Raw genomic sequence first — 26,550 nt, 5'->3', positions numbered from 1 at the left:
GAAACACACTAATCGAGGATCGCTGTCAGTTATCACAGAAATGTACTTCTGTGCACAGGCCTTTTATTCTACTGCACAAGCTCATTAAACTGGCAGCAGCATGTGGACCCATGTGTCTACACTCAAACCACCACCCCAAGAAGCAATTTCTACTGGGCTCTAGAATCCAGTAGTTGCAGTGACCCGCCCAGAAGGGAGGCACAGGCTGCCTGCTGCTTCTGGGTAGTGACAGGAAGATGGGGAAACTTCTGGCAGAAGTGCCATAGGGACATCCTAACAGGTGCTCCCATTACAGCCCAGATGGAGCAGGAAAGGGGCGGTGAGGGTGTCATTTCAACAAGGCCCCAGAGGGGTGGTTAATGAACATCTATTCCTAAACAGAGAGCTTCAGTTCGACCTTTGAACCCTGCAGTGCCAGTGCACACAGCAGAGGGCAGACCCAAGCAGAGAGAATGAATGGGTTACCTTCTCTGTGTGTTCCATGTGCCTGAACTCTACAGGCACAAAGGCCGCGGGAAACAGAAATAAGACATAAAGTGGGGGTGGGACCAGTTTCCTGGGAGAATACTGTCTGTCCCCACAGGAGTGACACTCTGTGGATTCCCGGGTGCAGGTGTGTGGGGCACATTGTCCCTCCCCCACTCTCATCTCTCTCACTGTGTCATCCACTTCAGCCCAGAAGAAAACTTGTGGAGACCACCGTCTCCTCCCCTCGTTTCCCCAGCCACCAACACCTGCCCAAAAACTCACGTGTGTGAGGAAGAAAAGGATGAAAGGGGAAAAGCTCTTGGCCCAGTGACCTTTCCAGAATGTCAGTTCCCCCAGGACAGGGACAGTGAACTTGCTGTCAGCTTTTAGAATCAAAGATTTTGTTTTCAGAGCTGAGATTACCTAATACATTCCCAGCTCAGTTCTATGTAAGGAAGCCTGCTCTCAGCTCTGAGGAAAAGGAAGATGACTGAAAACTGTAAAATGCCAAGTCTAGGACTGGCCTTTAGGTTCAAACTCAACTGTTTAGAAGAGAAAAACACAAGCAGTATAAAAAGTATGACAACTGTAAAATCAGAAATTCCTTTTAATCTCATTTCATGGGCAACACTGATACACTATAAGGCATGAAATTTTTATTTCATGTCAATTTCACATGCAGATTAATTTGCTCATTGACATAAACATATACTGTTCTCAACAGCCATTCTGAGTACTACAGAAATCCTGCATCACATAAAAGACACTTAAAATAATAGTGAGAACTGCGATTCCATTACACTGCCACATTTTGAATTGCTGAACGTGTTATTAAGTTCATGTGTACTGGGTAGCATACTGGGAAGGGATAAGTGGGCCAGGGCAGTGAAGTGAACTGCTTAGAAACTAGGTTGGGCACTGTGGTGGGCAATTGATGGCCCACAAGCCTCACCTCCTTGTGTAATCACCTCCCCTTGAGTGTGGGCTGAACCTGGTGATTTGCTTCTAAGGAACAGAATACAGCTAAAGTGATGGGATGTCACTTCTGTGATTAGGTTACAAATACTGTGACTTCCATCTTTTTGGCTCTCACGGTTTGGTGAAGCAAGCTGCCATGTTGGGGAGCCCCACGGGGCAAGGAACTGAGCATGGCCACCAGTCAACAGTCCATGAGGAACTGCCAACAGCCACGTGAGGGAGCTTGGAAGAGGGTCCTCCCATAGTCATGCCCTGAGATGCCCGCAGCCCCAGCTGACACCCTGATTGCTGCCTGTGAGAGACCCTGAAGCAAAGGACCCACCCAGGCCATGCCTGAATTCCTGACTGGGAGATGAGAAGCATCATCATTATTTTAAGACACTAAATTTCGTGGCAATTTGTTATGCTGTAATAGACAATGAATACAGGCATCTTTGGCTACCGAAAAAAACCCAAGTCTACCAGGGTTTCTCACTCCCCTGGAGTCCAAGGAAAATTCTCTTGGGTACTTGGTGGAAGAGCTCTGCACTTGCATTGTGGTTCTCCCCACATGGTGCTCCCTGAGCCCCCATAAGACCCTCATTCATGCTCTGGTGGCCTCTGTTCCACAAGATGATGCTGGGCGTGGGATGCCTTGTAGCCCCTGCATACAGAGGGAAGTTCTTCAGTAGTACCTTTGGAGGTTGTTCCATTCTTTATAGAGTCAGCTCCTTTAGGGGTTTTTAATATGAATCACAACACTTTGAAACTTATTTGAGTGACTCTTTTCTCACTTCTCCAATGGATGGTACATAACTAGTACCCTTCCACATGCAGAGAGGAAAAGTTAATTCATTTCAAACAATGGATGTTGTGGGGCTTTAAGGCTTAATTCACTTTCAGAAGTTCAGTTAAGAAAGGGTGACCTAGACAGTATCACAGATATTCCTCCGTTGCATGAACACAAAGCCATTTGGCACAGGACTTGGTCTCAGGGTGTGCCCATTTAGGCCAACAAACACATTCCCTTGTACCAACCACCATCATACTCTTGGTTGAATCTATCTGTCAGGCAAGCTCAGGGTCTGTGCTTCACTCTTGCTCCTTGGAGGACCCTCTGGATTTCTTAGCCACCTACTTCCAGCAGCATCAGACTGCTCAGAAAACCTACACCTTGGCAATTCCAGGGCACTTCCACTGTTGGATTAATTGCAGGCTGTAGATCAGAGTGGTGATTCCAGAAGTCAGCTCTGCAATATAAGAATGCCCCATGGGGTCTTTGCTGACAAACTGGGAAGCTAACTGGGGAAGGAGGACACTATGACATAAGGGACCTTGTTGTCTGGAGTCCCACAAAGGCTCAGTCTCTGCTTCTGCTTTCTTTTGTAGCTCACAGAAGTGGGAAGGCCTTTCTTTTTTTGGCTCCCTACAAACCCCTGGGTTGCTGCAGCATTGGACTGAAGGGACCATAGAGATCATCTGGTTAGGCAGTCCCTGCACTGTGAGCTGGTGGACAGTAGCTCCAGGAGAAGTCTATGAATAAAGAAGTCTCTGTGAACGAAGTGTACAAGAGTCAAATAAGTTTGGCAAATGAGAAATACTGGAAAAATACTAGATCCCCTTTGTGGTGCTCCACCAAAGCACAGGAACGTGTTAAAAGTTCTGAGGCCTCTGCTGGCCTAGTGTTTACCAAGCTTTGATCTCCAAACCTGCCCCATCCCCACCCTTGCAGTCCTTCTTTTTTTCTAGCACACAATCCCTTGAATATAATGAAAACTCAAACATTTACTGGATATATATTGAATTAAGCCTACCATTTCACATCCTACCAAAAACAATTCTGTGGGACACGGGTTTAAAAAACATTGGTTCCAGCTCCCTCCTTTTTTTTAAAGAGGAGGAAATTGAGGCCCAGAACTGCGAATTGACCTGCCAAGTTCACTCTGCTAGTTAGTGGTCAAGCTGAGATCTCCTCGTTCTTGGCTATTGAGCTTGCTGTTTCCTTAAGGCACTCAGGCTTGGGGGCCTCCTGTCAGATGGGACAGAGGGGCCCCAGGCCCCAGTCCACATGGGCTTACTGGCCACTTCTGTAATTAAGTGACAATTTACCTCCTTCTCCCCTCAAAATACTCCCACCAAGGTCCCTATTAATTCTCTATGTTGCTAACTGCAATGGAAATTTTTCAGTCTTTATCTTACTTGTCATTTCTGTAGCACTTGACATTGAGGGTGACACATTTTATTAAACGTTTGGTCTTTGCCCTTGGCTTTGGTGAAATCACCCTAGCATGGCTCTCCTCTTCTTAGGCTGTTTCCTCTTGGTTTTCCTTTTCTTTCTCCCATCTGAAATTCTGGTGTTCCTCCCCAAATTCTCTCCTAAGCCATCCTCTTGTCAATCTTCCTTCTCTTTGGATTATCTAACTTGTTTCCATTTTCCATCTCTTTGCTAATGACTGCCACCATAACCCTAATCCTGATGAGCATCTTCCCTTGGATGCCCCCATCAGCTGGTCTCTTCACCTGCCCTCTGCCTCCAGCACCCTGGCCAAGCCTGCTGACCCTTCCCCGTTCCCCAGCTCACCATCTACCGTGTGCCCAAACAGAAAGATATTCTCGAATCCTACCTCTCCCTTCCCCATACCCAATCTATTCAAACCTAGTCCTGTCAATCCTTCCTACTTATCTCTCCACCTGGCTGCTTCTTTACATTCCCATCATCTCTTCCTTGGATTACTGCAGCAACTTCCTACCTGGCTTTATCCCCTTCCAATCTATTCTGCACATTGCAGCTAGAATGATCTTTCCAAACTGCAAGTCTTTAACACGTTTCAACACTGTCCAATTGCTCACAAAACAAAGTTGAAACTCCTAATCACAGTTTACCATCCTTACTGATGCGGCACCACTTCTGACTCCTCTCCATCCACATCCTCCAAGTTCCAGCCGTGTTCTGCCTGACCTGTCTTTCTCCCTCTGGCCCTCCCACTGCCTCTCTCCCATATGTCTGAAATGCACTCTCCTCTCTTCTAAAGCTTGGCTAATTTTTCCTTTTTTAACCTTGTTTTGGAAGTTACTTCCCCTAGGAAGCATTTCTTGATCTCCCAAGGCTTTTCCAAAGTGCTCCCCTAAGACGCCACATGCACCCCATCAATGTAATTTACTACCAAGCATTGTGAACTTACTTTTCTGTCTCCTCTAACGACTGTTAGCTACAATGAAGGCAAGGACTTATTTGTAGCTGAAACCTCAGTACTAGCATCATGGCTAAACACAGTAGATATATAATAAAGGTCTAAAGAATGAGAGGATGGATGAGTGGGGGAGGACGCAGGTGAGGCTTCCACAGGGGCAAAGCCAGAGGGGAAAATATCCCTTGCCAAGTTATGAGTGACACCAGTTCAAGAGAGCTGCAGCCCTGTAAGCTGAGTGAGGTGTCAAGTCAGTCATGCAGAGAAGAGAGACCAAACAAGTCACCAAAACTGAAGTTGGAGTATGAAGCGACGGTGGCAAGAACTGGGAGCCTTGGGTTAACGCTGTCCTGGGAGACACCTGGGACAGTCATCTTGTGCCTGTGGAGAGCTCTCACAGGGAACAGATTCTCTGTTGCACGGGAAGTACTCAGCTGTGTTTAAAGGCCGGGATGTTCCTTTTGTTTACCAAAGTCCCATGGATGATGAACAATGCTTCCTCGAGTGAGAGGCCAAAGACTGGATCTTACCTGATAGGATTGCCAGACTACAGCTCAGAAACTCTCTTCTCCTAGCTCTGCACTGTCCAATATGGTAGCCACTAGACACTTGTGGCTATTAAGCATTTGAAATTCTAGTCAGAATGGAGATATGCTGCCAAGTGTGAAATACACAAGATTTCAAAGGCTCCATATGGGAAAGATTGAAACATTTCTCGGTAATGTTTTTTACATTGCTTATGTGTCAAGATGATAATATTTGGGTATATTGGGTTAAATAAAATATATTATTAAAATTAATTCCAGTTGTTTCTTTTACTTTTTAAAATGTGACAGTTAGAAAATTTTAAATTACATCTGTGGCTCACATCTCTTTCTGTTGGACACCGCTGTCCTAGGTCATCACTGAGCTGTGGCATGTATATAATCCAATTTAAAATTTCAACATTAGTGTCAGACAATGGTTTCTAGATGTTGAATTCTTTTGTATGAGTAAAATAAAACAACATAAATTATAGAGACTATTATTAGGTTTGCAACATTTTATTTTGCAGGAAAGAATATATTTAAAAAATCCCATCATCTAGCATCATTTTTTTTTTCATAAAAGGGTGTTTAAATACCAGAAAAGGCCCCAATCTCAGAATAATTAAAAGCCCTTTAAATTGTAAAATTTAGCTTTAAGAAAATCTCCTTCATGGTCTCCCCTCTCCCCCAACTCCATGGATCACATCTGCACAAGTTCACTAACTGACATCGGAGACTACAGTTCAAGGGTTTGTTCCCCTACGGGAGGAGGAGCCTGTGTCTGACCACCCTCTGCTGGCAGCATGGACATTAAACACAAAGGACAGGATGTGTCCACTCTTGGCTCTGGAACCAGAAGCCCCAACTCTGTTCTTGGTGCTGCTGATGCTAAGGAGTCGGTTTGGTTTTTCCAGTCTCTGGTCCCAGATCTCCTCCTGCCCTTCTGCTGCCTGTGCTGTCCCGTGCAACCTGGGCTTTCCTGACCTGGAGAATGCAGACCCCTCTGGCTGCATTTAGACTCCCTAGAAATGACCATTGCTCCACTCAGCACCAGGGCCCCTTTGCTTTTCCAGACCACTAATTTTGGTGGTCTCATTTTCACACTGACCAGCCCCTTTGGAGTGAGTGGGATGCTGAGGTTTGGTGGCAACCATGGGGAGGTGGCAGTGCCTTCTCTCCAGGAAGATCAGCAGCTCTCCGGAGGCTGCAAAGAGACTTCTCTTGGGACGCTGCCAGGATCTGTGCTAGTTGGTACCAAGCACCACCCAGATGGCAGCTGTGTGCGTGCATGTGTGCGTGTGTGCTCGTGTGAGTGTGTGGGTACGCGTGAACAGGGGGGAGTGTTCTCAAAAGGCAAATGGCAGAGTGTAGCTGGGACCAGGAAGTGTGGAGGTGGGCCAAGGCTTATTTTTGAAATGTTTCCTGAAAAAGATTCCTCACTGTCTGGGACTAAGGCCCCTTCAAGTCTTATTTTAGCTCTGCTTGAATCACGTTACACAATAGTAACAACAGATAACATTTACTGAACCCTCACTATGTCTCAGGTATTCTTCCCAGAGCTTTAAATCTGCACAATAATTCTTGGAGGCGGGTGATTCTTCCTCTCTTGTTGTGGAGGAGACTGTGAGGTCATGGTCAGTAAGCAGGAGAGCCTCGATGTAAAACCAGAAGGTCTGGCTTCCAACTCTGTGCTCTCACATGCTCCACAAAATGCCCTTTGATGGTCATCCGATTCACGGGCTCTCAAACCTTGATTTCATATTGGCCTTTCTCTCTATCTTTGGTCTTGAAGGCTGCATGCTGGAAAGTTCTAGAAAGATGGAAAATCATAAGTCTAGGCTGTCCCTCACCTGCTAAGGAATGATGTCTCCTCTTGATATTCCCTGAGCTATTTCCTGATATTTCTCAGTTTCCAGCTGAAGGATCAGAGAAGAGACATTCCCTCCTTTTACTTAAAAGGGGAAAAGTTCCTTAAGTTGAAGCAGCTGAGATAAGACCCGTAGCCTAGTGACTCCAGGGATGTAGCCAGACTCAGCACACTGAGGTCAGGAATGGTCTGGTTGAGGGCCGAGTGTCCAACACCTCTTCTTCGCAGGGGACTCACAATGATGTGCCCCTCTGGATGGTCTGAGATGGGGAGGTAAAAAGCAAAGGCTTCGCACCCCTTCCTGCACCCTCCTAGCCAGTCAATCCATCCCTGAGTCAGTCCTGCACCAAATTCTGCCTCCATCCCTCTTTCTATTCTTGCTCCCATCTGCCCAAGCCTGGCCCACACCCTTGCAATGGCCTCCTGATGGTTCTCGCCTGCAGACCCCGGCTCCATCTCATCGTTCCCCTTCCACTTAATCTTCCTAACACACTACTTCACACATATAACTCTCCCTACCTACAGTAGTTACCTACAGCTAAACCTTGACTGCATCCCAGGGCCTCTCTCATCATGTTAACCCTCCAGCCCTGCCCCACAGCTCCCTTGCCTGGGCCTCTGGTCTGGCTAACCCCGTCCACTCACCTCCCTCAGCTGTGCCCTGCACCACAACCTCCAGACACCTCCCTCATTCTGCCGTCTTCTTCGCTAGGGCTGCCTAAATTGTAACTGTTGTGCAATATTCAAGCCCCTGTCAGCTTCCTCTGTTGCACTTCTCAAGGGCTCCCATGCTGTTTATGCATGGCTGCATGGCCCCGTCTTCTCTGTGGGCAGGGGCCACTTTTCTACTTTATGTTCCTTTGGGCAAGTTACTCAACCGACTGGAGTCAATTTCCTCATCTTGAAAACCAGGATCATAGCAAGGTTGTTGTGAGGCTTAACTGAGGAAACATATATAAGGTGCCTACCACATGTCAGGGGAATAGTTCGATCAATAAATGTTGGCTGATTATGGTCCTGGATTTATGTGCGAACACGGAGAATTCTTTGTTGAGTGAAGGTGGTTTTAAATTTCCCATGATTTGATTTTCTCCCTGTGTTCTGAGGATTCATTCCCACGCCTGCACTCCCAAACCCTGATGTTTTCAGTAGACAGTTTGAGAATGAATCCAGTGAGGTGCTCTTTTGAGTCTCTGTTCCTTCCACTGACGCTGATGAAGAGCCTGAGTGCCAGATATTGTGCTAGGCTCTGGAGGGAGATACAAAGATCAGTCAGCGCACCTGCCCCAAATTGCTCAAGGTCTCTGAGGGGAGACAGAAGGCAAACTGATGCTTGCAACTCAGGGTAATGGGTGCGGCTCACAGGTAAGCATGGGAATGAAGAGCAGTTGCCGAACTTAGCCTGAGATGTGTAAGATGTCAAACACAAGATGTCTTCCTGGAGAGGTGACCACCCCCTCCAACCTGGATTCCTGAAAGATAAAAGAGTGTCCTGAGCAGAGAGAGCAACAAAGATGAGGAAGCATGAACCCTCATTGCATGTGCAGTCAGGCAGCTGCAAGCCCCAGGCCTGGCTGGGGTGGACACGCCTTCAGGGCAGGAGTGAGCTGGTGGCACTGAAGGGGTAGATGAGGAGCGATGTGTCTGCATTTGGAAAGCTCTCTGGGAGGAGATGTGGAGGATGGACTGGTGTGGGGCCAGAGCCAAGTAGGAGGGCAGGGCAGCTGGGGGCTACTGAAGTCGCCCAGGTAAGAGGGCAGAGCAGCCGAGCATGGCAGCAAAGTCAGGGATCAAGGGCTCTGTAGGAGGCAGATTCAACAAAATGAGAGTAGGAGAGGAGGAGAACTCCAAGGATTTGGTCTTGGGTCAAAGGGTAAACAGTGGGGCCTGCCCCAATACTGAACAGGTGGGAACAAAGTGAGTGCTTGCTGTCTTGAGAGGTGGTTCAGGCAGGCTCAGTGAGGCTTGGGGTAAGGACTAAATGATGTGTCCATATGATGAATCAAGGAGGAGAGACACGGTGAAGCAGGGAAGCAAGAGAATGGATGTAATGGTGCCCGCTCTGGCTAGCTTCAGGGTCATCATGAGGGTCAGGGGAGGGCAGACATGAGAGTAGACCAGACACGATAAGGTTCAGTCACATATAAGGGGCTCCCCTCGTTGCATCAGGGACACCAAGGATAACCATGAGGGTCACTTGCTGATCATGACCCTTGCTATCCCAGAGGGAACCCCGCTGGCTATGTGACCCCAGGTCCCCAGCAGAGCCCTTCTTCTGTCACATCACACATTCTTCAGTTCGTTTTCTAGCCTCCCTCGGGGCCGGTTGCTCGCATCGCTCCATCCTACTGTCTGTCACCGCGGCCGGCATGGGCGGCTTCCTTTCCACAGCTTCTCCCACCCACAGCTGTCATCTCCTCTCTGCTCTTTTCATCTCTTGTCAAACACATTTTGTACTTTCTGGCCCCCGGCCCTTAAATCACTCCCTCTGCCGGCCTTGGCTTCTATCCTCAGTATTTTAAAAGTACAAATTTCACCAGACGTGGCATGGAAATTGCCTCATTGCTTATTTTGCGTTCCAGTTTTTAAAGTAAGTTTGACATTCAGGCGAGTTAAGCATCGGGCGCCGCGAGCCAAGGCTGAGGCAGGAAGCTCTCTGCAGAACTTCCCTGCCCGCGCCCCCTCCACCCCCGTGCCACCTTGCTCTTGGAGCGTACCCCAACTCAGAGGTGGGGGGCAGGGCGCTGAGCCAGGACTGTCCAAACTCATTCACGTCACCCCTTTCTCCTCCTTTGGAGCTGTCCCGCTCTCTGCCCTGCCTCTCCGACCTGCTTTTACTCACAGCTGCGGAGCAGTGGAAATATCACAGGGCCTGCGCACTAATGCTGGTCCTGACACTAACGCCGGTTTGACTGCTCATCACCACAGCTAATAGTCACGAGTGCTGACTAGTTAAAGACTGTACTCAGCATTTGACATGGATGACAGATTTGCTCACCCTCACAGCAACGCTGGGTACCATTATTATCCCCATTTTACAGATGAGGAAACTGAGGCTCTGGGAGTTTAAATAATTCCCTGATGAGGGCTAGGAGACTTAGCCCTGCCACTTAGTCAACCCGTTACCTTGCCTGGGCCTCAGTTTCCACCCCTGTGAAATGACAATGACCCCTTCACCCAAAGGGCCACCGAGGATGTCGTGCGAAAGGGATGTGAGAGCACTTTGTAAAGTCTCATATAAATATGAGGTGTGATTATTCTTATTCTCAGGACTTCCTGCAAGCTTCATCCATTTATTTAGGAACCGCTCCCGGAGCCCGAGCCTCCTTGGGTTTCCTTAAGCCTGTTCTGCTCGCCCCGTTTATCTCTGGCATTAGAGGCACGTGCACTACAGCACACCACGCCAATGGCTCTGTAAAGCACTGGGGGAAATGGTAACCCAACACAATGCTCTGGGTTCCAACCCCTTATTCTAGGCTGAAAAATGTGGGCAGGTGACCACTTTGGAGTCAAGCTGCCATCCACGTGATGTGCCAACTCCAGGAGCAAACAGCTCTGCTGTTGTTGTGTTTAATAGATCCTGGGGCCTTCAGAGAAGTGCAAAGACGGTGTCAAACCAGCTGACATTTGGATCTCAAGCTGGGAGGAGGTCTGGCAACCTACACTGAGTAGATGGCATGAGGGGGTGGGGGAGGCCAGTGCAGGGAGATGGACAAGGCAGTGCACAAAGGGACAGCACTAATGGTTCTGCAGGCCCTGGAGTCCTGGGAGGAAGGGAAGAGTCTGAGGGGAAAGATTAATCTGGGTCTGAGGGGGAGGGGAGATGCAGCTGAGCCGGAGGGAGTCGTGCATCTGGAAATAGCCTCCAATCTGATTCAGTTCCTAGTGAGTTCCCACACCTTCTTACCGGCAGAAGTATTTTCAACCAGCACACAGAGCTGAAAGTGACCTTAACAACCATCTCTGAGCTACTTCTCACTTCTTACACGCGGGGAAATGGACACCCAAACAGCTGAAGGGCTAGGGGATAAGGACCCAGGTCTTCTCACACTCAGTCCAGTTGTTTTCCCCGGATTTTAACATGCTACCTTGAGATATGGGACAAAATGCCAAAAACTAATCAGAAGGGGAGCAGGTAATTGAGGAAGGACTAAGAACCAGGCTTCATGTTTGGTTCTTGGGTAAAGGGCACAGAAAGATGAATAGAGAAGAGACAAAACGCTTGATCAGGTGGCCAACAAACATAAGAAAAGGTGCTCCATTCCATAGATCAGTGGGAAAAGGCAAATTTAAAGCACAATAAATAGAATAAATAGCAGGACTCAGCTTCCAGAAAGGCTAGAGTGAAAAAGGCAGACAACAGCATGTGATGGTAACAAAGATATGGAGCAACTAGAACTCTGATACACTGCTGGTGGGGGTGAAAACTGGTATATCCTGTCAACTTAAAAAGCAAATTTGCCTGTTATTTTATCTCAAAATGAGTTTATTTGGGAATAGCCAAAAAACCCCTGCAATTTGGGATGTGCGTGCTATGGTAAACCATAGGCAAATCCAGCAAACAAAGAAGGGGAGCTGCTTTTATAGAGAAAAGGGGGGAACAGGGGAAATCCATTGGGGGTTAGTAACAGTTCACGGCAGCAACAGCTTCTCATTGGCTGAGCTGCGGTGTTTCCCATTGGCTGGGCTGTTGCCAGGTGGGGAGAGAAATCTTCCTTCAGTAGTAAAGTAGTTTTACTTCCCGTCCAAGATGCCAGCAACCATCTCTTCCTGTTTAGTGTAACTGATGACGTATGATAGTGCATGAGAGCTGCCCCTACAGGCCTTCCCAACTCCAATTTAGCTAAGGTTTCTTTTATTAATTTTCACAAACCACTTCCTTAGATGTTTGACAGTATCGACAAAAGCTTCCAGGGATATGCCCTACAGAAACACATGCGAGTTCACCAAAAGAGAAATACCAGATTAATCATAGGAGTTCTGTCTATAAGAATCCCATACTGGAAAAACCCCAAGTGAGCATGAATAGTAGAATAGATATACAAATTGTAATATATTCATACAAGGGAATACTATGCAGCAATGAGATTGCATGAACTGTGTCTTGCAAAATGTGGCTGTACCTCATGCACATATCTTTGAGGGAAGCCAGACACATCAGAAGACATACTGTGTAATTCCATTTTTATGAAGTTCAAAAACAAGCAATGCTAGTCTGCGGCATTTGAAGTTCAGACAGTGTTCCTCATGGTGGGGAGGCGGGGCGGGGGCACCAGGGTGGCTGTTGGCAAACTGAGGGTCTCGTCTTTGATCACAGTCCTGGATGCAGAAGAAGGGCATGTCCTCTTTGGAAATTTCTTCAAGCAGCACGTCTGAAGTGTGAACATTTCTGCATGTATGTGATACTTTGATACAAAGTTTATTTAGGAAAAGATGAAGAGAGATTCTGGTTTGGGGGCATATTTTGGTCTTGCAGGGATATTTCAAAAGCCACAGAACTCAAAGGATTCCATACAGCCCATGCAATAGGCAAGGACCGCAGTCAAACTCAGGGGGGCCTTCTCCTCCTCCTAGAGCTCCAGCCGTCCCAGCGCTCCCCATAGCACTGAAGAGAAGACCTGGGAAGGCAGAGTGCAAACCCAGGGCTCCTCCTCAGCCTTCTGCCTTCTTAAAGGTGCACACCCCAAAACAATTTTTTTTTAAAGTTAATTTAGAGGAGAGAGAAATGATACCACCTTCCCCTTGGTGTTACTGGCCCTGAGTGCATGGGCCAGGGCTTATTTTCAAAGCGAGCTTAAGGGATCATTCTTCCTATGGGGAGTGACCCACAGATGAGAAGGCACTGGTGGCCTGTGGAGGGCACTAAGGCAGTTCCCAGTCACCCAGCTGGGGGTTTGCTCACTTGGGGCATCTAAGTTCCATGAGAGCAAGCTTTTGGATGGCTCGTTTACTGAAATTTTCCTTTCTAATTGTCTTGCACTCAACACTTTGCAGGATGAATTTTTCATGGCAAATATTTAATTCCAAATCAGTTTCCCATCCTGGGCACTGAAGACACTTCTCCGTCTCTTTCCACATCTCTCTCCATCACCTCATTCCTCCGGCAAAGCATAATAAAAGAGGCAAATTCAGGGGCCCAGCCTGGTGGCACAGTGATTAAGTTCACGTGCTGAGCTTCAGTGGCCCAGGGTTCACGGGTTTGGATCCTGGGTGCGGACCTACACGCCACTCATCAGCCATGCTGTGATGGCGTCCCACATACAAAAATAGAGGCAGATTGGCACAGATGTTAGCTCAGGGCCAATCTTCCTCACCAAAAAATAAAAGACAAAAAATAAAAAGAGGTAAACTCAGAGAGGAAGAAGGGAAATCTTCTCTCAGAATAAGACCATTTAGTACCTTTCACAGCCACACAAGGTTCTTCCTGGGTTACCTGCCCCTTAGAATTTGACTTCAGTGACAGAACACCAGAAGAAACTATTGACTCCATTAGCTAATTGAAATATGTTATTTCTGTGGTGGGAAGGGCAGTATGCAAGGGATCAGGGGACCAGGAGAGGAAGGAATCCTGGCCATCCTCTATGGTCTTTCTTCCCATCTCACCCTGGGGAGAACCCATTCTGAGGCCCTGTAGCAGGGACTCAAAGAGCTGCCCAGGGTAGCAGACATAGTTCTCCCACAGAGCTACTTCCGGGATGTTTGGAAAGTCGTCCTGCTGTTCCCTTCAAAGCTCCCTGAACTCTGAGATGCTCTGGAGTGAAGTGCGCTCAGAGCCACTGTCAACAGGCTCACAAACTCCTGTATTGAAAAATGGTGCACAGGAGGGACCAGACCAAAGCAGATGGGGAGAGCTTGTTTGCAAAAGCTAAGTGTCTGTGATGGGTTTCCCCTCCCCTCCCCTCCACCTTGAAGTGGAATCACCAACTCTGTGCTGAGCTAGTGGAATAGCCTTGACTCTGAGGGAATATGAACATTTTTTATGCTTAGCTGTTCCAGCCGTAAAGATTTTTATCCTATTACTGCTAAGTGACGAGTACAAGGGGAGAAATGATGATGATGTTTGGCAGCCATTCCAACCGAGTAAATACAAGGAGGGAGAAATGCGATCCAAGACTGGGCCACTGCCCCTTCATTTCCCAGGATGAAAAGGAGCAAAGGAAAAACGTCTTCCTGGTGAGATGTATTGAAGTGTGGAATTTTCCCTCCAGGCAAGCGATGGGCATCCCACTGTTTGAACCATTTAGCACTGCACTGGACAAAGGCCGGGAGAATATGCCGAGGGGAACAATCGAACCCAGCTGGCTCAGGAGGAGGTGACCTAATGAGGCTTCCCAGCTCTCACTCCTTCCAGCCCACAGCTCACGGCCACAGTCCACCCTGCCACCTGCTCCCCTGCAGTCAAAGCAACCCCATAGTAAGTATTGCTAGGCAACACAACAGCGAAATATACATTTGCTTTATCAAAGTATTCCCCTCTTCTTGAGGGGTGTGCCTCCATTTAATGGCTTCTTGTCTGCCAGACGTTTTATGTGCTACTTGGATGATGGCAAATCCAGCTGTTGTCATCGGCGTGTGGTGACAGCGGTGGGGGTGGGACAACTGGAAAATGAGGACTGTTTGTTAGACTAGTCAATGCTTTATAATCAGCAGAACTCCCCTGGGAAATCTCAGACTCATTCCAGCTAGACGCTGTCTCTTCCTTACAATGAAATAGTTATTGATGGCACACAACCCCCACCCCCTGAGACAGGTGCCACGTCTTATTCATCCTTGTGACCCCACGGGACCTAGGCAGCGCCCTGGAAATTACAGCTTTCATGGGTGTCCACAGAACTGTGGGCCTTAGGGGGAAAATTTGGGACTAGGATGCCCCGATGCAAGGGCAATGTTCTGTCCACACTGAGGCTGGGTGGAGAGTGGAGTGTATACCTGTGTATATATCTGGAGCGAGAAGACCAACCACGGAAGAATGAACTGCTCTACAATTGAGTGGCAAGTCACGGAGTGATAAGGCTTCAAGGTTATCTAGCCTAACTACAGAGGAGAAAACAAAACCGAGAGAGGAGCAGGGACGTGCAGAAGGCCATTGTTGGTTACCTCGTCCCCATTCCTCTCACAGGGTCTGAACCAGGAATGAGGAGACTGAGCTGCAGTAAAGACGTGTAAATGGCAGCAGGTTTCACTCTCAAGATTGTGAAAATGTCAAACGTTATGGAAGGGGCGGGGTGGGCACGCGAAGGTTGTCAACCCCTAAAGGTGAATGAGCAGGGGATCCATTTGAAACTGTACACACTCTCCTTGCAAACCATCCTGGCTGTGGGCATCACTCACTGCCATGGACCCCATAAGCCTGGGAAAGCGGAGTTCAAAGCCGGGCTCAGCCTTATTTCTCTTACTCCTTTCGCACTTATCCCACACTCCAAGTAAACCCGGCTGTCTCTCAAAACACCGTCAGCTCCATCGGGCAAAGGACCAAAAGAAAAACGGTGACTCTATGCTGTTCCAAACAGGGAAATTAAGCCCCCGTCCTCTCTGGGTTTTCTTCTATCATGTGACACCACACTATGACTTGCTTGTCAGGGGTTCCACACTGCCAGCGCATTTGGCATTTCTATCGGCCTGCTGGGTGAACACTTCCACAGGCCTCCTCCTGTCTCCCTCCTCACGCACCTGCGGCACGTCTGGATCCCTAAGCCATTCACCCATGCCCGCCCTCTCGGCAGCGCTTGCTCTAATGCTTGGCTAATAGTTCTCTGTCTCAGGCACTGTCCAAACGCCTCCTATAAATCAGAATCCAATTACGGTGGTGAGAAAATTGGAAGCAAATTTAATAAGCGCAGACCCCTCCCACATGCTGTCTCTTCTCTTTTCAGTAATGAGAACTCTTTAAGGGAAAACGCCTTTTTCCTTTAACTGAGGATGTTCTCCTGACCCCTCATCTGAAGCCCCTGAGGATGGAAAGATAACGAAAAGGGGGCTTCTTCCAGCTCCTCTTTTCCTCTTTGCACATAAGGCAGATGGAAGAGAGTAGTCAACTGTCTTTCCAGTCTTACATTTTCTTTCATTTGTTCAACAGCGTTTACTGAATTCCTACCACACACCAGGCACTGTAGTAGACACCATCAAAGACTGCTCCCCCTAGAGGTCAGGTGGTGCCATAACTAGCTGAACCTTAGCTGCAAGGCATCAGGGGCACATAAAGGTGGACCAGGGGACGAAGCCTGCATCAGTGGGGTCGGGTCCCACAAGGGAACCAGGAGTTCAGCATGGGGCGTGGCCACCGGTAAAGGAGTGGTCCTGCAGTAGGAGATTCTTGGTTAAAGTGATTCCGACTGCCAGCAGGATGGCAGCATATAGATCCTGTGGTTGAAGGAACTGGGAGAAGAGGGAGGGGCAGGGATGAGCCAGAGAAGCCAAAAGTTTCCACAGGGCCTGAGACAGAAGTCCTGTCACCTGAACAGAGGGAGAGCGTACAGCATGTAGGCAGGAAGCTGGCCTTATTCCAGGGCCTCTACTTTCTACTTAAGCCCTGAGGCCTTCTGCTGGGCCACCCCACTGTGGGCTTCATCTAGTCCACAAAAGCAAGCTGCAAGTGCATGCTGATGCCCTGTGGTTTTCAAACTTGAGCGGGCATCAGAATCACCTATAGTGCTTGTCAAGACACAGACCGCTGGCTCCCACCCCCAGTGTCCCTGATTCAGTAGTTCGGGGTTGAAGCTTCAGAATCTGCATTTCAAACAAGTTCCCAAGTGAGGATGGTGCTGCTGGTCTGAGGTTTGGGGAACCACACTTTGAGAACCGTTGTTCCAAGCACTTGCTGTTCAAAGAGGGATCCCTGGCTGGGCGGTATCAGCCTCACTTGGTAGCTTGTTAGAAATCAGAATCTCAGGCTGAATCAGAGGTTAACCAGATCCTCAGATGATTTGACTGCCTATTTAAGTTTGAAAAACACTTACCTAGAGCAGCAGTTCTTAATCCTGGCTGCTTGTTAGAATCAACTGGGGAGCTCAGAAAAGAGATACTTCAGCTGGTCAGAGTCTGGGTATCAACATTTTTAAAAAGCTCCCCAAGTGATTCTTCCGGGATGGCTGGACTGAGAACTGCTGAGGTTCATCCTCATGCAACACACTCCACGTCCATAGGGGTTGGAATCTACCATGCTCACTTTTCTAGCATCGAACTTAACCTTGAAACCCACCACTGTTCCTGCCTGCCCCAGCACTACTCCTGACAACTTAGTGATCTTCCTAATGCCCCTTCCTCATACTGGTGTTTAGCTGCATCTTTTGTTTGAGCATCTTTAGTTTTCTCAGGAGAGTCCTCCCCTTCTATTCCAGGCTCTGCAGTGTCAGCCTGGCCATATTATTACCCCGTAATAATAACAATGGACATTTTTGGACAATTTACTATGGCGTAGGGAAGTACTTTACATATATTTTATTTGATCCTCACAAAGGCTGCATTAGGTAGGTATCATTATTGTTATTTGTATCCTGATTTTTCAGAAGAGGAGACTACAGTTCAGAGAATCCAGGAAATGGTGACTTCGCTCAACTAGTGAGCAGCATAGCCAGGAGTGGAGGCAGGTGATCCGGTCCCAGAGGCTATACCCTTAACCCCTGGGCTGCACTGACTTCTGCTTGATTCCCCCTTACAGGAGGACTTGGCCTTGTCCTGTTGCTAGGAGTGGGAACGCATGTTTATGTTTCACCCTTGAGAACCTGGGTAACAGGGGGCTTGCTTTACAGCAGGGTTCTCATTACAATTTTGTCCCGCAGGGGACATTTGGCAAAGTCTGGAGACATTTTTAGCTACAATGTGGAGGGGGCTACTGGCATCTAGTGGGTAGAGGCCAGAGAGGCTGCTAAACATCCTACAGTGCACAGGACAGCCCCACCACAAAGAATTATCCAGGCCAAAATGTCGGTCCTTGTGGAGATTCCGTGGTCTACAGCATGTAGGTCACCAGCAGCCCAGTTGGTCGGCGCTGGGCAGGCAGGGCCCAAGAATGGGTCCCAGGGCTCTGTCAGCCAGGCAGGCAAGCCCCAGGCGTTGCATCAGGATGATGTCAGGATATAGCCGGGAGGCTGGAATCAGAGGATTAAGGGACTTAGTTGGTGACTTCAACTTCATGGACAGAGATTCCCTGGGAGGCAAGGGCTGGAAGTAGGAGATCCTGTAGGGGACTATTTGAGAGAAGAATACTGGGCCTTGCTGGCGGTCTCTGGAACTCTCATTACTACAAGGGCGATATGGTCACAGGATCAGCCCTGTACCAAACTCAGCCTGGAGATGGTTGATTCGATTGGTGGCTTCTCACTGCTGACCTGGGGCTTTGCACATAGTAGGTGCTTAATCCCCCTGTCATGGCTACCTGGTCTCATGTGCTTGCCCTCAGTCTCAATCCCCTGTCCTTTCCCCTTCCTGTTCATTCAGATTAGGATCCATAAACCTGAAATTCTCTGAGTAACACAATCCTAGCTCCCACAGGGCAATGTTGAGGCCCTGAGGCAGACATATGGCTGACACACTTTTCCTTTTTTTCTTCCCAAAGGGTGTCTGGATTCCGTCTAAATCCTCTCTTCCCTGCTTGCTGCAATCCCAGCAGATCACGCTTACTTAACAGATGGAACACACTGGGCTAGGTGCAGAGCCTGGAACTGGACCTGGTGAACTTGGATCCTTGGGGACAGGCTCAGTTCTTTATCCGCGACCATCGTATATATCGGCCCTTGTAAACCTCTTTCATTTCTGCCTCTCAGATCATAGAATAGGATGCACACAATTAGTGCTGCTCAGGGTATCCCTGCCTGCTCAGTGAATTCCCCAAGGCCTCCCTTCTGCAGGCGGGAGCATTCAGAGGCGTCTCTCTGAGAGCTCTTACCCAGATGCACCAGCTCCTTTCCTGGCCAGGAGATGTCCTCTGTCCCTCTGGACGACCTCAGTAACTAGACTCAGGACAAGGGAGGGACCACCTGCCCGAGACCCAGTGGGGCTTCTGAGCCTCTGCCTCCTCCCTCTTCCCTGTTCTCCTATATGGAGTCTCTGCTCAGGGAAATAAAATCACCCAACATCTAAATAAAGTTCTACCAGGTGCCAAGGACCAGGATAAGTGCAGGAGAATTTTAATAGGAATAATGCAAGACTCCGACTTTAGAAAGCTTACAGGCTAGCAGCAGGGAGTGTTCTAGGTATAGGCTGTCCCCTGGGTCTCTGGGTGTAGGGGACCTCCAGGCCCTGCTGCTAAGGAAGAGTCCTGTGGGTACCTTGAGGGGACAGTTAAGTTTGCAGACTGTCAGAGTTAGAAGAAGCCACAGATATCATCTAGCCCATCGCCCTAGCTTTATCCACAGGGAAACCAGGACTCCAGCCCCTTCATGAGACACATGCTGTATAAGCCAAGGTTTCTGAGCTGTACAGCCTAGGTGGGGAAACTGAGTCCACCAGCCTTCACATATTGCCAACTTAAGCAACACCAGATTGACCAGCCTCATGAGTCATGAAAATTCTTACTACCCTGCTCCCCAACATCCACAATTTGGTGCCCATGGATGGAAACTAATATAGAAAGCTAAGAAGTGAACACCAGTCCTACAGCCTTCAAGCCCCAAGCAAGCCAGCCCACTACTTCGGTGTGGTGCAAAGTCCACTTCCTGATGTAGACAGGCACGCATCCTCATGGGCCTTTGGCACACCTGGGCCTCCAAGGTTGGAGGCTAGCAGGCCAGGAGGGAGGAGCTGGGGTTGAGGCTCACCTGCTTACTACTCAGGCCTCACCAGGAAGTGAAGGGCTGGCATGACTCTAGGAAGGATTTGTAATTAAAAAAGTGCCTTCACAAAGACTGTTTTTGCTGTGAAGCAAAGCTTTCTACATTGTGCCAGGCCTGGTCTCTACAACCCACCTGCAGGTGTGGCCTCACCAAGGGGATGGCAGGACAGAGGCTGTGTGGCAGAACAGCGGCGCAACAGAATGGGCTGCTGTGAAGCTGACAGCGGACCCAATGGCAAGAGAAGAGGCCCCTCTGGCTTCTCTTCTCATGTGGCAAAATATGCCTGGGCTGTCAGATCAAGGACCTCTCCCAGTAACAGAAGAGACTACCAATCTGACCTCCCAGGGGTCTGTCCCTCCTGCCCTCCTTCAGTTTGAAAACCAGGCCAGGCCATGGGAATCTGCCAGGGACAAACAGGCTCTGGCTGTTGGGTTTTTAGTGCTCCATGATTCCTTGGCAGATGTCACCCAGGGTGACCAGTGGGTGAGCGGGGCAAGGTGCAGGTGAAGGAGGCCTCGCACCCTCTCCACGGGGGCACTCTGGGATGGCTCACAGCAAAATGCAGCACAGACAGGGTAAATTACCACATCATAAACCCTTTAGCATCCAACTGGCAACAAATGGTTTACCTGCCCCAGTTCTTGGCACTGGGCACTGCATGCATCAAGCCTGCTGTTGATCTGTCATGACAGCAGGGAGGGGAAAGGAGTAACGGAGAAGGAGAAAGTACCTTAAATGGCGAGTATCAGGGACAGCCCGATTGCTGGAGATCCGCTCGCTCTCCCGCTGGTTGAAAGCATACAGCTTATAGGGATCATCGCCAACGCGCCACTTTTTGGCATTCAGATACCGCCGCTCATCAAACTGGTCCCACTGGTCATCCCAGTCAGGCTCTGAAATCTGTGTGAACAAACAGGAAGTCTGTGAGAATGGCTCCTGGCCCTCCATTAGACCCCTCTGTCTGTTGGTGTAACCGCAGAGACCAGCCTTATTATGGTATGGTTTAGCTCAAAGGTGGACACAGAGGTAGGATGTCAATAAAACCATCGGCAACAATAAAAACAAACAGAACAAGGGCAATCAAGGCAGCCACCACTTTACTGCACACTGTATTCCAGGTGCTGTGCTGGGACCTTTCCTCACGTGACCTCGTGTCACTCTTACAGTAGTTCTATGAGAGGGATATTGCTCACATTCCCATTATGCAGACAAGGACACAGTTTCACTAGTCTAAGTACCTTGCTCAAGATCCCACAATTAGGAAGTGGCAGGGCCAGGACTTGTATTCTAGCATCCCCACCCAGAGGCCACCTCTCCAGGGTAATTTGAGAACAGCCGGAGGAAAAGTGCCAGCACAGTAGCATAGTAGGTACACAATGACTGTCATTCCTTCCTCTGCCATAGGAAGGCAGCATCACGAAGTGGGCGATCCATCTATAATGGTGTGCTGCCCACTAGACAGACATCCAGTGTGTTCCTTTCTTCCCCCAACCAAGGAATCTGCAATTATTAAGAAGCATCAATGGGGGAGCAAGTGATAACCCTCACCACATGTGGAGACAGCACTTTAGAGCATACAAGGTGGTTTCTGTATTCATGGTCTCAATTCATCCTCCCTAAACCCTCTGTGCTGAGTTGGGAAGACAAGGTTTCAGAAAGGTTACTGACTTGTCTGAGGTTGCACGGGTGGACAGTGGCAGAACCCAGAGCAGAGCTCAGTCTCTGGGGCCCTCCAATGCATTCCCACAGCAAAGAAGGTGAAAGGATGTACACAGGGAGGGGATGCCCAGAGCCCAGGCTGCCTCATCTGCCCACCCACGCCAGCTCCACAGCCAACACTCTCCACACAGCCAGCAGGAGGTGCGGACTTCAGGGGCTCAGCAAGCTGGATGCTTCCATTCATGGCCATGGCCTAGTGGATGCGAGCACTGTCTTCCTAGGGGAGAGCCAGTCTGTCTCCAAGAAAGCTCAGACCTTTTAGGTTCATCAAAGCCAAAAGAACACTGCATCTCTGGGAAGAACCTATTGACCCGGCTCTGACCTGGAATGTGAGGGCTGGGGCCCTGGGGCTGGCATTGTCACCAAGGATGACATGCTCATCCATGTGTTACTGACCCTAGTCGCTTTGCAAGTATCTAAAGCTGCCTGGTTACCACCCATCCCATCACTGATCAGGATGCCCTTCTGCTCTTAGGGAACCTCACAGGAAGGCACAGAGCAGGCCCTGCAGACAGCAGTGCGGGTGCTCAGCCCACAGAGGCAAGGTAAGGTAAAAGGGGCCGCTTGCCAGTGTGCACATTTGTCTCAGGCACCATTCGATCTTATCTGGTAATTGATCTCTCTCTCTCTCTCTCTCTCTCTCTCTTATCTCCTTTTGAAACAGCATTCTCCTGCTAATAGCACAAAATGAAGCTTTGGAAACCAGCGATTTTTATTCAATAATTGATTTTATTAATGTCCTGTGATACTGCTGCTACACAGGGGGAATATGGGTGGGGGTGTGAAACTCCCAGCCAGTGCTGTACAACATCACAGCCTGACAGCTGTCACCTGTGCTTAGAAGATCACGGCAGGGTGACCCTGACATCCCATTCTCCAGGAAAGGGTCATGGGGCCGTGAGCCATCTCCTGCTGGCTCATTTCCAATTTAATTCATTGCAATTCTCTAAATAAGTTGGGAGCCCTACAGTGCTCTGTGCTACAGAGGGGAGATGTGGAGACGGAAGGTCCCCGCCCTTGAGGGGACTGCCGTGTTGCAGAGAGACATGTGAAGATACTCACAACACCTCTAACAGAGGAGTGAAGGAAATGGGAGCAGCTTCCTGGAAGAAGGGTCAAATGAGTTAGAGCTGAAGGATGAGCAGGGATTTTACTTTGCTTAAGGGGAGACTGGGAGGGGAAATACGCGTGTCCTGAAAATCCAGATAAGAGGTAGGAAGGCTGGAAGAGGAGAATCTGTTCAGGAAATGGGTAGCTCACAGATGGGGAGGCCAGAGTGTGGACTGTAAGAGAGCATGAATGAAAGAGGACTCCAGAATGCAGGTGAGTCTGTACAAAGCAGGTCATCGGGAAAATGTCTCTGGCCACAAGTGTAGGAGGGAGTGGAGGGAAGAGAGCTGCCGCAAGGAGACTAATTGAGATGTGACCTCAGTAATCTAATCTCCTGGGAAGAGAAGCCTGAGCTGAGGCCCGCTGGGTCCAGCCATCACTAGAGAAGCAGGTGGAGGGGCAGTCACCTGTGGAGAGGCACAGGGGCTGGTGAGAGGGCAGGTAACCAATCCCTTGGCCTCATCCCAAGCCCCTACTCTCTAGTTACACCAGACAGGGCACAGGGCCAAGAGGGCATGAGGTGGGGTGACCTGCTTGGCCTGGCAATCACCAGCCTAAAGGGTAGTTAAGCATCCCTGGCCTCCCTGGCAGGATCTGCCTCCCTGGAGATGGTGCATGAGAACTCAGTGGGATGCAGGACTCCAGAAAGCCTAGAGCCAGAGCCGCAGCCAGGCTGGCGAGAGAAACCATGTGAACAGTCAGCGGAGGGCATCCTTGGAGGGGATGGCTCCCTGAGATGGTCATGTGCACAGAGCTGGTTCACACTCTGCTGCACTGAGATCCACGGGGATGAACTCCCAGCACCGGGAGCTTGCCTCTCTATCATAGCTGGATGTATTAAATAATGATGACGCTGTGTTTAAAATACTAGCACTACCATGTGAATAGCAATTTCTATTTCACAAAGCAGCTTGCACATATTGTCGTAGGATCCACACGCAACCCCATTTGTACAGGGAAGGGTGTGGCTTAGGTTAGATGGCTTGCCCATGTGCGACAGCTAGTAAGAGATGGGATCACCGAAGGGATCCTCTCAGAGCCTCCCAGTGCCATGGTCTGCTCTGCCCTACGTGGGACAGAAACAAGGGGCGTCTCCTCTGCTGAGGATGAGTGTGCAAAGACCCCCCTGAGGAGAGGAGTGAGGGACATGCCCACAGGAAGGGCCAGGCACTCTTGCCCTGCTTGCCCCTGAATTGAGTGGCTATGTCCCTCCCAGGATTTCTGAAGGGTCACTGACTGCCGGATGCGTTCAGAACTAATTTGGAGTTGGCTTCCAAGCTCTTCCACTCACGAGTCCCCATGTCCAGCCTCTAAGGGTCCAGAGCACTGTATGTTGGACCCAGGCTTTGGATTCCTGGCTTCCTGGCTCATGTGAAGATCCGGGAACGCTTCATTCAGAACATGCACTTTCACCTCCCCAAACTTTCCTAGCCCCCGCCTCACTTTCTGACCAGAGTTTCTTCAATCTAGAGTGAGTGTGTTTCAAACAATAAGTACCATGCCACAAACAGAAAACAAAGACAATCTTTTAAACAGAAAATATCTGAGTAAGTCAGCCAAACTCCTGGCCCAGCCCAGTGCTTAAATAATCTGGCACCAAAGATGAAAGCTCAAAAGCACATCTGTTAAGTTTGCTTAATTTCTTTCCTCCCACCATGCTTCCATGAGAAATCTTGAATTCTCTTCCCTCCATCCTTTCCTGGCCTGTTTTCTCTCACTCCAGTTTCAAGCTGGTTATTTGGCTCAGGAATCATGGGTGAAGTTTCCCCTTCTGTTAGGTTTTGAAGCTGCCTCTATTTCCCACTGATGTTTTTTCCCTCCCTCCCTTATTTTCCCCAGCTTGGTACTACTAAATCTCTTTCATTGTCCTAATTCTCTTCTTTTCACCAGATTTAAGAAAATCTCTGTTCCTTGATAAATCTTCTATCCTACTCTGAACTGCGCCTGATCCTTAACAGAACTTGTCAGACTTACCCTATAACAAAACAGCTAACACCTTGGGGGGCACCTAACATAAATATTTACATTTAATCCTCACAATAAAGACATCAATATTACCATTCCCATTTTCTTTTTTTTCCTGAGGAAGATTCGCCCTGAGCTAACATCTGTTGCCAATCTTCCTCTATTTTGTAAGTGGGTCACCACCACAGCATGGCTGCTGACGAGTGGTGTAGGTCTGTGCCTGGGAACTGAACCTGGGCCGCTGAAGCAGAGCATGCTGAACTTAATCACTAGGCACTGGGGCTGGCCCTACCATTCCCATTTTATACCCGGGGAAACCGAGGCACAGAGAGATTGCGTAACTTGCTAATTGTCACACAGGTAGTACGTGGTAGAGCCAGGATTTGAATCCAGGTAGCCTGGCTCCAGCTCCTATGCTTATAACCATTAGGTGACACACCTTATCACAGCCTCAGTGCCATTTTCTTGGGTCATCTTCAAAGACTATGTGTTTCCCATTAATTTTTCTCAGTCAACTTCTTTCTCTGCTTTTTTGAGGGATCTTCTTCCCTCAAAGGATTTCTGTGCCCACTTTCACCGTCACCCCACCTGCTCTTCATTCTCCCTTCTGGCAGTCATTCTCTTCCCAGCAGCAGGCTTGTTCCTGACAGCCAGGGCAAGAGAAGGTGGAACTCTGCAGGCAGATTCCTGTAGGAAGGTGGGAATGTACTCAGCAAACACACGGGAGAAGGTCAGAATTGAAAAAAATGAGATAACATTGTTTAACGATGATATAACTCATCTATCCATCCAATGTTTGAAATTCCAGCACAACATTCATAATGTTATGTGGAAATAACAGCATAATGTCCAGTGGACATTGCTCCTGGATCCAGCCAGGGACACAGAAGTCTCAAGTAGCTGGCTCCAAGCTTCAAAGGACTGCGACTTCTAGAAGTCTCCTTCTAATATTGAACCAGAATCTGTCTCTTGGTAATATCGCCCTTTAGCGTCTGGCTTTATCCCCAGGGTTATCTGATACAAATCTAATCTTTCTCACACTTTTCAGATATTTAGTGGCAACTATGGTGTCTCTCACGTCTTCTAGCCCCTCGTACCATCATATGAGATTTACAACTCAGGAGAATTGACAGAGGAGTGCCAAACATCTACTAAAGGGTCAAGTAGAACAAGACCAACTGAAGTCAGATGGAGTTCATCTAGGAAGAAACACTGGAAACTCTTCCAACATGTGACACGAGAAGGGAGACATTACTCACGATAGAGTCTAACTTTTATATCCAGGTTTCCTGGACAGAAGATGTTGGGTGGGAATGCTGTGCCTGTGATAATGTCTGATATTTACTGGGCACACAAAATTCACCACCCACACTCCCCTTGTCAGAACCTCAGAGGGAAGTAGGGGACCTCAAATTATTTCTAGCCCTTAGACACCTAAGATAAATAGAAAATTGTATCCCCAGTTTCCAAAGGGGAAACTGAGGCACAGGAAGCTAAATGATTTGCCCAAGTTCACACAGCTGGGAAGTGTCTGTCTCAAAGCCCCAGAGACCCAATTTCTAGGCCAGCTGTGCGACACTGGAGTTCTCATCTACATGCATCCAGGCTGCTTCCAGGACCACACCCCCTGCTTCCCAGCACCACACCCAGGGCCCCAGCTTTCCACCCACTGGATGCTTCTGCTTCTAGCACTATGGCAGACCAGATACTCATAGGGTCCATCATGCTAAACTACAACTAGATCCTGCATAGATAACAACAAATGTGTTTTTTTCAAGAATTGCTGGGCTTTCTAGAAGGAAAATCTTCAATGTGAGGAGGGGGTAAGGCCAGGAAAAAATACAGGGTGCTACAACCAGAGCTGGGATAGCTGAATGGTAAGCAAAGACAAATGTGAGGCTGCCCTGAGGGTAAAGGTCATTGAGAAATATCTCCCCAAAAGTGGAGAAAATGAACCTGAGTCTCCTGTAATTAAGGCC

General features: G+C 48.8%; 1 protein-coding gene across 2 annotated transcripts in view; it reads right to left on the bottom strand.

Annotated features, from left to right (window-relative positions):
• GALNT14 (polypeptide N-acetylgalactosaminyltransferase 14) overlaps positions 1–26,550 on the bottom strand; it is a 206,500-nt gene that overhangs the window by 56,807 nt on the left and 123,143 nt on the right. For both annotated transcript variants that reach the window (XM_046662679.1, XM_046662680.1), the window contains exon 2: positions 20,508–20,677. In XM_046662679.1, coding sequence (XP_046518635.1) covers positions 20,508–20,677 — 170 coding nt within the window. The remainder of the gene's footprint in view (positions 1–20,507; positions 20,678–26,550) is intronic.

Source organism: Equus quagga, chromosome 5, assembly GCF_021613505.1.
Source record: "Equus quagga isolate Etosha38 chromosome 5, UCLA_HA_Equagga_1.0, whole genome shotgun sequence".
Taxonomy (NCBI): domain Eukaryota; kingdom Metazoa; phylum Chordata; class Mammalia; order Perissodactyla; family Equidae; genus Equus; species Equus quagga.
Note: the sequence above shows the minus strand (reverse complement) of the source record. Positions and strands in the feature narration are given on the sequence as shown.